Source organism: Barbus barbus (assembly GCF_936440315.1).
Source record: "Barbus barbus genome assembly, chromosome: 10".
Taxonomy (NCBI): Eukaryota; Metazoa; Chordata; class Actinopteri; order Cypriniformes; family Cyprinidae; genus Barbus; species Barbus barbus.
This window is the reverse complement of record NC_136738.1, coordinates 955,010-968,162: the sequence shown is the minus strand read 5'-3', so window position 1 is coordinate 968,162 and position 13,153 is coordinate 955,010. Positions and strand designations below refer to the sequence as shown.

The 13,153-nt window shown below is 39.3% G+C and overlaps 1 protein-coding gene across 1 annotated transcript in view; it reads left to right on the top strand.

Annotated features, from left to right (window-relative positions):
• The window catches only part of LOC306876075 (thrombospondin type-1 domain-containing protein 7B-like), a gene marked incomplete at both ends in the record, with an annotated part of 135,190 nt that overhangs the window by 87,611 nt on the left and 34,426 nt on the right, over positions 1 to 13,153 (top strand). Inside the window, 2 exons of the mRNA XM_079426990.1 lie at positions 3,310 to 3,576; positions 3,826 to 4,004. Of these exons, the coding sequence (XP_079283116.1) occupies positions 3,310 to 3,576; positions 3,826 to 4,004 (446 nt within the window). The remainder of the gene's footprint in view (positions 1 to 3,309; positions 3,577 to 3,825; positions 4,005 to 13,153) is intronic.

Sequence of the window (13,153 nt, the reverse complement as noted above, 5' to 3'; positions counted from 1 at the left end):
GATTTATTGTATACAGATTTATTCAGGTTCAGCTCTTCTGTGTGTTGCTCAGAGACTCTCAGCCAGTGGTGGATGAAGTACACATATCAAGAACTTGAGTAAAAGTGCAGATAGCCCAATCAAATATAACTCCAGTAAAAGTATTAAGTACTCTAGTAAAAGTACAGATGCTTCAAAAATTTAATTCAGTACAGTAACAACGTAAAACTACGTTGTTACTGTCCACCACTGCAGTCAACAATTCTACTTTGGCTTCATTTGGAACTGTTTTCTTTGGCAGTACTGTCTAAAATGTACTTATGCTCATTAATTAAGGGGAAATTCACTACTGGCAAACTTGGCTATCTATGCAGTAGACATACTTTCTTTTCTTTTTTTAATCAGTGCTATGTAGGAAAGACTGTGGCATTCCATTTGCCAAAAACATTCAACACACATAATGCTCTTTTTTGGATCCGACTGTCTATGGGTAGGAATACAAAAATACAGAAGTTCGATCTGTACTTTTAACAAAAGCTCTGGAGCTGCCAAAAGTCTGCCGGATGATGCAAAATGACACATTTTGCATCATCCGTCAAACTTTTGCTGACAAATAAACAGGGATATGTGAGTGCAGGTAACATGGAGAAAGAGTAGACATTGTTCATTTACATAGACTAACAACATATTATCAAATTAAAATTTTGCAAACTTATCCTGTAACTATTTATTGAACTAATAAACTGTTGCATAAAAGAAAATCATAAGCACTTACTTATATGATATGATATTGTTAAATGTTGCACAAATTTGAAATACTTAAATCTGAATTCTTAGATACGTATATATAGGGGGCGGGGATCAATTTTGCATACTCTATAAGCCGATACACGGAAATCAAGTTTTCTTGGTTGTCCGTCTGTGAAGCTAATTTGAAGCACAGGAGCAAATCTGTCTACTCATATATTCTCTGAGACAGTCTAATTTAGCTTTTGACTCGACCAGAGATTGACTGAATCCACTGAGTGTTGCATCAGGATTGATGATGATCTTTCATCAGCATTATCTTGAAAGCTTTAGCTGTCAGCAAAACCACACCGATCTCATTGATGCAACCCAGCAGCATCCTTCAATCAAACAACAAAACGCAAAAAGCTTCTGAATCCAGTACATCAAAGCATCATATTTCACAGCTCTTTAGCTTGACCATGCATTATAATTGTCCAGTGCGGCCCACAGGTTTGACAGGCTGATGTAATTATGCTTGACAGGTTTGAGGACCCTGTTGAACGCTGGTCTGTGGTGTTGGTGACAGCATGTCTAAAAAGGAGCATCTCTCCACATGAACAGATTATTTTATTTATATAACCTAATAATATTCATCATGTCTAATGGACATGACTAATTTGAAATGTTCCAGGAAGTGAAGTGTGCAAAGAGGAACTAATAGCCTCTTAAACAGAAGCCTTTATGATGTGAAATCTATTCATTTATCTCCTCATTAGATAAATTAGATGTATATGCTCCACTGAACATGAGAGTGCTGCGGGTCTATGTTTGTATATTTAAAAATAAAGAATGTGGGAGAGGGAAAGGAAGACGCTTCTGGTTTCATCCATGAAACACACACGAGTGTAGACAGGAGTGAGAGAGGGTGCGGGTTTGATTGGGACTTAATCCAGATCTGACCCGAATCTGGGTCTTTAGAATGAGACTGGCACCATTCTGGTCTTCGCATTATAAGATTTTCTTTTCTTTTTTTTTAATTGCTCATAATTTTGAGTTACGCACCCTTTGTTTACCTTTCTGCTAAACATTTTTAACATACAAGTGCGAAAGTTTACCACTTACTATAAAACCCTATAAAAGTTAAAGGGTTATTTATTCACCTAAAAATGAAAATTCTGTCACCATTTACTCGTCCTCGTGTTGTTCCAAACCCATGAGACTTTCTTTCATCTTCTAAACACAATTGAAGATATTTAATGAAAGCTGAGAGATTTTTGTCCCTCCTTTGAAAGTGTCAGTGCGTTTGAGCTTCAGCAAGAACCAAGCAATTAAGCTTCAGCTTCTGTTTAACATATTTGATGAGCTTTATTTATGTATGTGCCTCGATTAGTGTTTATATGTGAAACAACGAAATTGGAAATTTGATGTGTCATAGTTTTTGGTGAATGGACTTTCAAAAGAGGGACAGAATCTCTCAGGCTTTATTAAAAATATATTTGTTTTGAAGATGAACCAAATTCTTGTGGAGTTGGAAAGACATTATGGTGAGTAATTGTAGCTTTCTTCCTAATCTGTTTGTCTAATAAACCTGGCGTTGTATATTACGATTATTGTTGGTTTTTTGTCAAAAATGTTATGTTGCTTTGGATAAAAGTGTCTGCTAAATGCATAAATGTAAATGACTAATTGAAGGCAATATTTTCATTTAGGGGTCAAAAAACCTTTTTAAAATGGTTGTTTAAAAGTAATATTTTAAGCATTTAACATAAGCATCTATACAAAGCAACTTGCAGTACATTGAATTTTTTTTCATACATACATTTTTATCAGTTTGTGCATTCTCTGGGAATCAAAATCAGAGCCCTTTTCTGTTTGACAGTACAGCACATGGTACACTTGGTAACATCATGTAGTAAGTGTACTGCTCTTGAAGCTTTAATAGTTTTTTTCAGCGTTTGTTTCAAAATGTTGCTTATTTCTTTATTTTTTATTTATGGAACTTACCCACATTCAAGTGTTTAAAATAACAATGCATGAAGCAAAGCAGATACCCTGTTCTTTCTTGTATGTTCAGATATTAATTTTACGAAAGTTTCGGAGGCAGTGTGTAAACGTGATTGACAGAACGTGAGGTCGTATTTATTTTATAACTTGTGCAAATTTCGGACTGCAAAGTGTACAAAGACGTTCAGGTGTGTTTAAAGTTGGAGCTGAACTCTGCAGGATTGGACACGTCTGCTCCTTCATATATAGTGTGCTGAAAGAGCAGCATGTTTGCTTGGAAGTTATTCTGTGACTCCTGCTGTCGTCACTAAGCGTTTCCATTTCAGTTTACTCAGAATAGTTCTCTAATCGTTCCCTGGGGATGTTTGCAGTGGCACTTAGCAGTCCACAGTTGACAGCAGAATGAATAATGGTCCAGTTATCCAGACATCATTAATGTTTTAATAATTTTCAAAGACAGATAAGTATATTACACACATGAGTGCTGTCTGAATGGTTCATCCAAATGGCACCTAAAATTCAGATGACTAGTCTCTGTTATTTATTGCTTCCCCTCTCTTTTTCGGTCTTTCTTTCTGGCTCTCCATCCATTTTCAGGTCGGAGCCGGAAACAAGAGCGCTGTCAGCGGGAAGACTTGTACCCTCTGGTGGAGTCCGAGCCCTGTCCGTGTGAGGAGTTTGTTTCTCAGCCGTATGGTAATTGGTCATCTTGTATCCTATCGGAGACCCCAGCGCAAGGATCCCTCCAGGGATGGAGGGGTCGACGAGAGGCGCGTGACTGCGGTCATGGATTGCGTTATCGCGCCGTGGCCTGTCTGGACCACCAAGCCCACCTGGTTAGCCCAGACCTCTGCAGTGAATCAGGTTCGTCTACTCATTTCCATATCCTTTTCCTCTCTTTCTCTCTCTCAGTAAAGAGCCAAGTAATTTTTCCTCCGCTGGGAAGGCAAGCAGTCATTAGTCAAATAGGAAGCGGTGGGGTGCCCTGAACTGTCAGTGTAAATTAGACGGAGGTCTCAGCATCGGCGGCAGGTGTTTCCGCTAACGTTGTTAGCGTGACGTTGAATGGCAGGGGCTCGGCCGCTCTTGATTGCTCGACATGCTCTTTCGCAGGTCTGGTGGAAGAGGTCTGCCACATACCCTGCCCTCTGGACTGCAAGCTGAGCGACTGGTCGCCGTGGTCGGCCTGTAGCACCTCCTGCGGCAGCGGGCTGAAAATCAGGTCCAAATGGCTACGGGAGAAGCCGTTTAACGGCGGGCGGCCATGCCCCAAACTAGACCTGAAGAATCAGGTGAGATGTGCAGTCCCAATAGGGAAATAGTATCTCTGTGGGCTTCCACCGCCATATGGTGGATCATCAGTAAGAAGCGAGTAATGAGAATCATTAGGGTCTATGATCGCAGGCATCATGATTCAGATAATCGCTCATGTAAACCGTTTCATTTAGGGCCTTTAACACATCCGTTTTTATTGAACGCCTGAAATATCCCCAACTGAATATATTTAAGCCGCCTAGAGATACATTTTGCATTTTCAGCATGGTTAACATTCAACTCATTACCATTTCACTGGTTAATGCATGCCTCTTCATTAAGTGCAGTTTACTGAACTTCAGCCTCGAAGCTAAAATATGAACAAACACAATCTCCTCATCCTTTAAATAGTTTGTCTCTCACAGCGAGACAGCACAAAGGTGCTAACAAGTGTCAGTGTAAATACTCTTCCTGATTGCTGTAGATTTGTGCTCTTTGCAGAAAATAATTACTATTGGCGCAGACTGTCTTTTTATGACCTCTCCTCTCGTTTCGCTGTCAGCTAGTTAGGGCAGTTTGTACAAGTGTTGTGCTAAACACTATTGCTTGAGCATGTGCGACTCTGCCAGTCCTTATCTCGCTAAATTACACATATGGCTTGCATATTGTTCAGTCTTGATGATAGGAATGCTTATTTGGTCAACAATGATGTTCTTTTTATGCATGAGTAAGGGCGTTGTTTGTGTCTGAATTAGACATCACCGCATCTGCAAAAAATGAAAGAATAGCATAAAGAAGGTACATTCGTCTATGAGTACATTTGCGACAGCTTGCTCCCAGATGGGCTTTGCTTTAAAGGGAAATGATATTATAAATGTGCTGTGTGTGCTGGAACGGGCTGCAGAGGACACGCTGGTTTCTAGAGGTCAGTATGCAGATGGGGCAGTGTGCGTGAAAAATATTCAAATGCATTCTTTTGCTGCTGTGTGTACAGATGGTTAAGTGCCTACTAACAACTTTTATGGACCCACTGTTTAACAGGACTCAAAATTCCCCTTCGCTAAAGGCAAAGTTTGCCTTGGCTAATGCCCCCTCCAATCTTTTGGAGAGATGAACTCTCACTGTTAACATTTTGCAAATGGCCGCTCTGTGGTCTTGGCAGAGAGGCTGTGCAGCTGGAGGTTTTTGAAGCGGCCCACTCTGCAAAGGTGTGGAGATTGAGATTTCTCCATAAGTATAGTAGAAAGTCACCACCAAAGCCACAGTGGATTTGTGTGTGTGAATGTGTTTGAGTTTGAGAGAGACCCTGATGAAAATTGTATCGCTCTGAGGATGCCCTTTTATAGCTCAGAAGACTTAATGGAGTTCTCAGAAGGGTTTGATGGGAAGTGTTGGAGTTCATATTGAAATCTCTGAATTTTGAATGTGGTGTTTGGTATCTTGGTATATCGGAGCACATTTATTGGTTGGATCTATTCTGATTCTGAAACTTTAGATAAGACTACATTTTTTTCTTCACACTTTCATGCATTTGGCACAAGCTTTTATGCAAAGTGACACGGAATTCAATATAACATTTTATCAGTTAATGCATCCCTTGGGAATCAAACCCATGACCTTGGTGTTGCAGCACAACTCTCCATTTGCTCTTCATCTGAATAGTGATGCATCAATATGAAAATATGTCCAAAATTGAAACTTCAAGATATTTGGGCTGAAACTGAAAATGCTGACCAATTTAAATGAGCCTTTTGAAACAGGTGAAAATGTCCAAATTGGGCCCAATTAGCCATATTCTCTCCCCGGTGTCATGTGACTCGTTAGTGTTACAAGGTCTCAGGTGTGAATGGGGAGCAGGTTTGTTAAATTTGGTGTTATCGCTCTCACTCTCACATACTGTTCACTGGAAGTTCAACATGGCACCGAACTGGCAAAGAACTCTCTGAGGATCTGAAAAAAAGAATTGGTGCTCTACATAAAGATGGCGTAGGCTATAAGAAGATTGCCAAGACCCTGAAACTGAGCTGCAGCACGGTGGCCAAGCCCATACAGCAGTTTAACAGGACAGGTTCCACTCAGAACAAGCACCGATTCTTTTTTTCAGATCCTCAGAGAGTTCTTTGCCATGAGGTGCCATGTTGAGCTTCTAGTGAACAGTATGTGAGAGTGAGAGCGATAACACATGACACCGGGGAGAGAATATGGCTAATTGGGCCCAGTTTGGACATTTTCACTTAGGGGTGTACTCACTTTTGTGGCCAGCAGTTTAGACATTAATGGCTGTGTGTTGAGTTATTTTGAGGGGACAGCAAATTTACTCTGTTATACAAGCTGTACACACTACTTTACATTGTAGCAAAGTGTCATTTCTTCAGTGTTGTCACATGAAAAGATATAATGTACTCACTTCTGTGAGATACTGTATGTGTGCACAAAATTATTACTATCATTATAAATGAATCAGTATTAATATGATGCTTCTCTAGACTCTAGACAATTTATTTCCATTTTATCATGCCTGTAATGCCTGATAAAGCAGTGTTTGTGAGTGCAGTGCTGCTTTGTGTACAGTGTTACCGGCTATTTTTACTGCTCCAAAAGCAGCAGCTAGGGGCAAAGAATGAATTTGCATTTTCATTCAGATCAACACGAAAAGACCAACAATGTGGCCGGCTTGGGATTCGTTTTAAGAACGACTCATTTCAATGATTCAGAGTTGACTCTTTATTTTTGAGACACGAACTTTATGCACGGTGCACTTTCAGATTTAAAACTTGGCAGGGTGTTTTCATTGACTTATAACTTTGTTACATACTGCATGAAAGCTCATTTTCAAGAATCCATAATAGGGGCACTTTAGCATTTATTATCATTTTATGTGTCCTAGGGATTTTTTTTATTATTTTTTTTATTCTAAGGGCTGGAGGGTAAGAAAAGCAGAGTGAATGTCTTTGTGTTGAAACTACTGATCCAAGAACAATCGAAAACCTTATTAGTGCAGTTTATGGTTCGGAGCGGCATGCTCAAAGCATTAAAAGTGTAATTCAAGACTGGCAAACATTTTCCTAAAAAATCAGGCTGTGCACTATCAACACTTTAATTGACATTTCAGTATTGCCACATCAAATTCATGTCATTCGCAGCAGATCAGATCACATGTCTGGAGTGGGCTTTGATGTCAGATTCTCTTTGAGTAAATTGTTTGGAACAGGACTAGGTAAGGAAACTTTGTTAGCACGCCACGTTCCTTGTGAGCTTTGGCTTGTTATGTGTCTTTGATAATCTGTCTCTGGCTGTCTGGCCCCTACCTTTAACAAGCAATCCTCACTTTCCCCAGTGCGGCTTTCTGCTGTGAGTCAAAGAGCAGGGCAGCGCTCTGCATTCATTCATTATTTAGGCTTTCAGGTATTACAGGCTCGGAGAGGCCTGTCACAATCACTAGATTGTTCCAGCTCCCTTTCGGACTAGTAAACAGCTGACCAGAGCTGTCTTTCCACCACTTATCTATTGATCGGCTCTCTGACATGCTCGCCCTATAAGGACATAACACAGGTGTAGGGCTGCAGCACCTTCTTCCTGTCACTCATAGCTTTTTGTAAGAACCCAACGCTCTAGTTTTCCTTTCTCCTTCCTGGGAGGACAACTTATTTAAGCAGTGTTACAGCTTACCACACGTCAATCGAAGAGCGTTCCATCTCATTATGCCGATAAATGCTGATGATTCTGACCGTCTATGCCCTGTGATTGTCTGCCGACAGCTGCGCCAAATGGGAGACGGGATGATGCGCAACCTTCTCCAGATGTTTCCTCTTGCACCGTTCCCCGCAGTGAGTCACTCGACAGAGATGAGATTGATATTCTTATCTCGCCTCCTCATGCTGTACAGATGATCAGCCACTGTGACGGAAGCGGGAGGAGGTTGTGCATGAAGGGATGTCATCTCTATGCTGTGTCTTACTATTGATCTGTAAATTGAACTGTGCAGGAACTGGCTACATTAGTGCCACATGCTCCTGATTCTGAAAAAACACCTTAAACAATAGTCTGATGGGTTTAGCTATTGTTTTATAGGGATGCTATCATGTGTTAAAGGGATAGTTCACCCCAAAATGAAAATTCTGTCATTAATTGCTCACCCTTGTGTCGTTCCAAACCCGTAATACCTTCATTCATCGTCAGAACAGAAATTAAGATATTTTTGATGAAATCCGAGAGCTTTCTGACCCTCCATAGACAGCAACGCAACTGAAATGTCCCCAGGCCCAGAAATGTAGGACATTGTTAAAATAGTCCATGTGACATTAGTTTACGAGAGTACCACAGCAAGCATCACTCACAAATGCAGAGAAGAAGAATTGTTGAATAAAGTGGTTATTTTTATTTTCTTTGCACACAAAAAGTATTCTCGTAGCTTTGTAAATGGTTGAACCATTGATTTCCCATGGACTATTTTCACTACGTTTCTGGGCCTGGGAACACTTCAGTTACATTGCTGTCTATGCAGGGTCAGAGAGCTCTCAGATTTCATCAAACATATCTTAATTGGTATTCCAAAGATGAACAAAGGTCTTACGGGTTTGGAACGACATGAGGGTGATTAATTAATGACAGAATTTTCATTTTTGGGTGAACTATCCCTTTAACTCACGTTACTTAAAACACATTCTTTTCATGGAATACAAGATGAGTTTTTTAGCAGAATGTACAGGCTTCTCTTTCAAAATAATGAAAGTAGATGTACTTTTGAACATTAGCTCCTAGAAGGAAGGATTGATGGATATTTAGTTGGTAGATTGTCACATGAAATGGTTTTGTAAGCTTGTTTTGGAGCCTTAGTACTCAAACCCTCTCTGTATATTCATTGGCTGACTATGCAGCTAGACAGCTGTCTTTGGTTTCGAACAGCATTTTCATCGGTTTGTTTAAACGCTTGAACAAGATTTGAGTGCACTTCTGTAATACTTGCACTTCTAAATAACTCCTTGTACTTCATTACAGTGCCGTGCATAGCAGTATGAACCTCGCAAATATGACTAGTACTCATTCGTGTGAAATAGTCCATGTTTCTGAATCGCTAGTGACATGTAATTTTCTGGCTCTTCAATGTGTAAGATCCTCATTACTAAGTGTAGGAAATAGTGATGTTTCTATCAGATGCAACAGATGCAGTCCTCCTCAGGGCAGGTGTAGTCTCCGCCGCAGTTTACAGTCTGTTTTACCCACAGCGGAGGGCTCGGTGCTAGATTCGCTGTGTAAAGAACATTCTTCTTGCCCACCTCCAGAGCTGGGTACCATATGGTAGCCATCATGTGCGCTGAGGCAGACTGTTCTGCTGATGAGAAGAGCCTGTGTTCAGCAGGCTTGCATAATTTAACAACCTCTGTAAATCTGTGCTTAGAAACCAATCTCCCTATAAAGCATTTCTGCCTCTCCCACAGCTTCTAAATGAGGCACGTCTTTAGCTCAGAAGTAGACTTTTAGAAACCATCTTGTCATGCTTTTGTATGCTGTGACTGCTCTGCAAGATTACATGCACTACAGCGTTGGGAAATATGATGAAAGCCTGTTGTTAAACCTCACAAAGACATTATACTTCTGTGCACACAGATTTTTATCATATTACAGCATGTTACAATTAGAATTAGATTTGTTTACAAAGCTACCTATTGTTGGCAACCTGGTACAGTGCTTAACATTCATGTTCTTATTATATTGAATTGTGGTGCTTATGCAGATAATCATCTGTGTGTTTTGTGTTTTCCTTATCTCTAATTTACAATACATATAAACAAAATAAGTATTGTTCTGATTTTATTACATTTAGAGTAAGTCGTGAATAGTGTATATAGCTACTGTATATAATGCATCTATTGCCAGTATAAGGTTGCTCTGCTGAGACGAGGTTCATGTGGCCTCTCCAGGACAAATCAAAACGCACAACACTTGCACTCTATCTATTCTGCCATGTCCCACTTTATCTATCTCTTTCTTTCTTTTTCTACAATGTCCTCATTTGTATATCTGTATAGTTGTATGCACATATATGTAAACTGTATTTATCTGTATTTGAACGTCTGCTGTCAGTGTCTTAAATGTTAACTGTATGCACCAAGGGTCTGAGAGTAACGCAACTTCAATTCTCTGTATGTTTGAACGAATCGTTTGAATGAAAGACTCAATGACTCACTCATTAAACGCTCACTACTGGCACCTACTGGCATTTTCATTTCGTTGAAAACTATCATTTCCACCATTTTTCTCGTTTGTATATTCAATTTTTTTTTTTTTAAGAATCTTGTAATTTAATGCAGTTGTATTTTTCAGTGTAAATTATTTAATTTGATAACGTATAGATAAAACAATCACATTATTATTATTTAATTTATAGATCAAAAGTAAGAATTTGAAATGAAAGTTAACGAGATTAGTGGGAAAATGCCCTCTATAAAAAAAAAAAAAAAAGCCCTTTTTTACATTAAGCATCCTGTCTTATGTGGCCAATTCTATTAAAATTCATATTCATAAAATAAAGGGAAACCAATCGTTAAAATCAGAATTTTGTCCAACGCTGTAACTAGAGTTTTGTGTAAAAAGTCTCTGACAATGCAGTTGTCTATTGTAGCATTACAGTGAGTCTTAGGTCTGTTATAGTGACTCTCCTGGAGTCTGTTTATCCTTGGTGTGATTGGGGCTTCATATAAAGGAAGGCTTTCGAGACTGACCGGTTAAAAGTGTATGACATTTTCTTTTGTTAACTGGAAACAAGAGTGGAAATACGCAGACGAAAGCTGCTCTCCCCCTCACTGCCGCCTCCATAATTGGTGCAGAGTTCAGCCACTTACAGATGATGATATGTGTCACAGTTTTCAAGTGCATTTCGGGCAAAATATGTTGCTGCTTGCCGGTTATGGCCATAACTGCGGTGCTCTGCCCCCATGCTGAAACAATCACAGCTTCCTTTATTGAATACAACAAAATCAATACGTTTTTCATTTAGGCTTTGCACGTATATCTGGCATTTCCAACTGTGGGAAAATGTACTGTATTTGTGCCGAATGACTAGGCAAAAGAGATGTTATGCTTAGATACTCCCTGTCAAATTGTTGACTTGGAGGTTTGTTTAGCAGAGAGGTCTTTGGAGATTGATGTTTTGATTTGGGCAAAAGCTGCTTCACTTCATTAATGAGTGGCCCGCAGCGTTTCTCCACATCTCTCTCACACACTCTCTCAAATGTGTTTGATGCCAGAGGAGCTGTTATTTATCCTAAGAGCTTGAATTGTGCTTGGACTCATTTATAATCAGAGAACATTTCAACAAGAGGAGGCGTAAAAGGCTGAAAGATTCCTTGCTCGCAGTGACAATGCAAGCATTAGATTAGCGTCATCGAATCTTTATTTATCGCCACACAGCCGAGGCAGGTGGAATTTGTTTCTGTGATTTATTTTTTATTTTTATTTTTTTTGCATGAAGGAGCTTTATAATAAATGTACAAAGCTATCCGTTCATATTTACATCATCTCAGTGGCACTGTAAAAGTAATCCAAAAAACTTCAATGGTTTATGTCTTCTAACGTAATTTGATCAGGGCACAGCAATGAGGTCACGTAACCTGGGTGGAAATGTGATTTCACATGGTGTAGAATTGAAAAATGTGACCCTGGACCACAAAACCAGTCATAAGTGTCAATTTTTTTTTATTGAGATTTCACCCTCTGGCCCTCTTCGGTCACTTTTGACCGCGAAGAAGGCAAGTGTGACTCCTAAACAAAGAGGGCCAGAGGGTTAAAGCTGAATAAATAATCTTTCCATTGATGTATGGTTTGTTATGATCAGACAATATTTGGCTGAGATACAACTATTTGAAAATCTGGAATCTGAGGGTGCAAAAAAAAATTGCCTTTAAAGTTGCCAATTTTTTTATCAAGTTTTGATATATTTACGGTAGGAAATGTGCAAAATATCTTTACTTAATAACCTAATGATTTTTGGCATAAAATAAAAATGTATAATTTTGACCCATACAATGTACTGTATATTGCTACAAATATACCCCAGCGACTTAAGACTGCTTTTGTGCTCCAGGGTCACATATATAGAAAGTATTTGTGAACAATCCATTAATACAGACACAAAAACCATTCCAATTTACAGCAGACCTGAGTGAAGCTGGAAAGCTTGAAATGGCAGGTTGAGAAGATGAGTAAAAGTTGTAAAGACCCATGTGGCCGGTGTTTGCACCCTTGTTCCATCTCTGATAGTCTTCTGCATCACACACAATCGTTCTGAATATGCATATTGTTTGGTCCCCGGTGGTGTAGTGCTCAATTTGCTCTTGGAGTCTTTCCAGCTTTGTGAAAGTCCTCCTGCCGTCCAGATGGCCTGGAGCGTTTCGCTATATTACAAAGGTTAGCCATCACTTTATCAACTAATTAGAATAACGAAACGAGAACTGCGTGATGATATAAATAATAAATGCTCACTTGTCGTCTGATAGCCATGGAATCCCCTTGTTGGACAAAGAGGTCAAAAATGTAACTGGAGTGTTAATCCAATGAAAGCTCTTGGTATTCGAATGAATAGCTGCTTAGCGTTTGAATCTGCGTTGAATCAAGGACTAATATAGAGGTATGAGCGGTATTAATCATCGCTTAAAAATGTGTATGTGTGGAGTCTTTTAAATGATTGAATTAGTAGTAAAATTGTGCATTTATAAAAACTCCTCCACAGTTTCAGAGCATTTATTGCGTTGAGAACGGGAAAGAATCGAGACGGTGGCTGTGAATAAACTGCCGCACTGAAATGATTCCTGTCAAGACTAATTTTGTTTGTATCTGATCATTCAGTGGAGTTTAAAGGAACCGTTCATCATTACTCACCCTCATTTAGAAACAAACCCTTATGACAAAAAGATTACATGATTATGGATCAGATTTATTTAATGCCAGACGATGATGGCATTTCCTCATTCTATTCAAGCATCTTAAGGAGTTGTTCATTTTCTTGTCTTGTCGCTGTCTGCCAGCTGGGGTTTTAAAGGCACTATTTCCTGTAAAGTTGCTTTGAAATAATGTATGCACTACTGTTTAAAAGTTTGGGGATGATACCATTTCTTTTTTTATTTTGAAACATCTTTTATGATCAATCATTTATTTGATTAAAACTGTGGTAGAACTGTAGTGTTGTGGA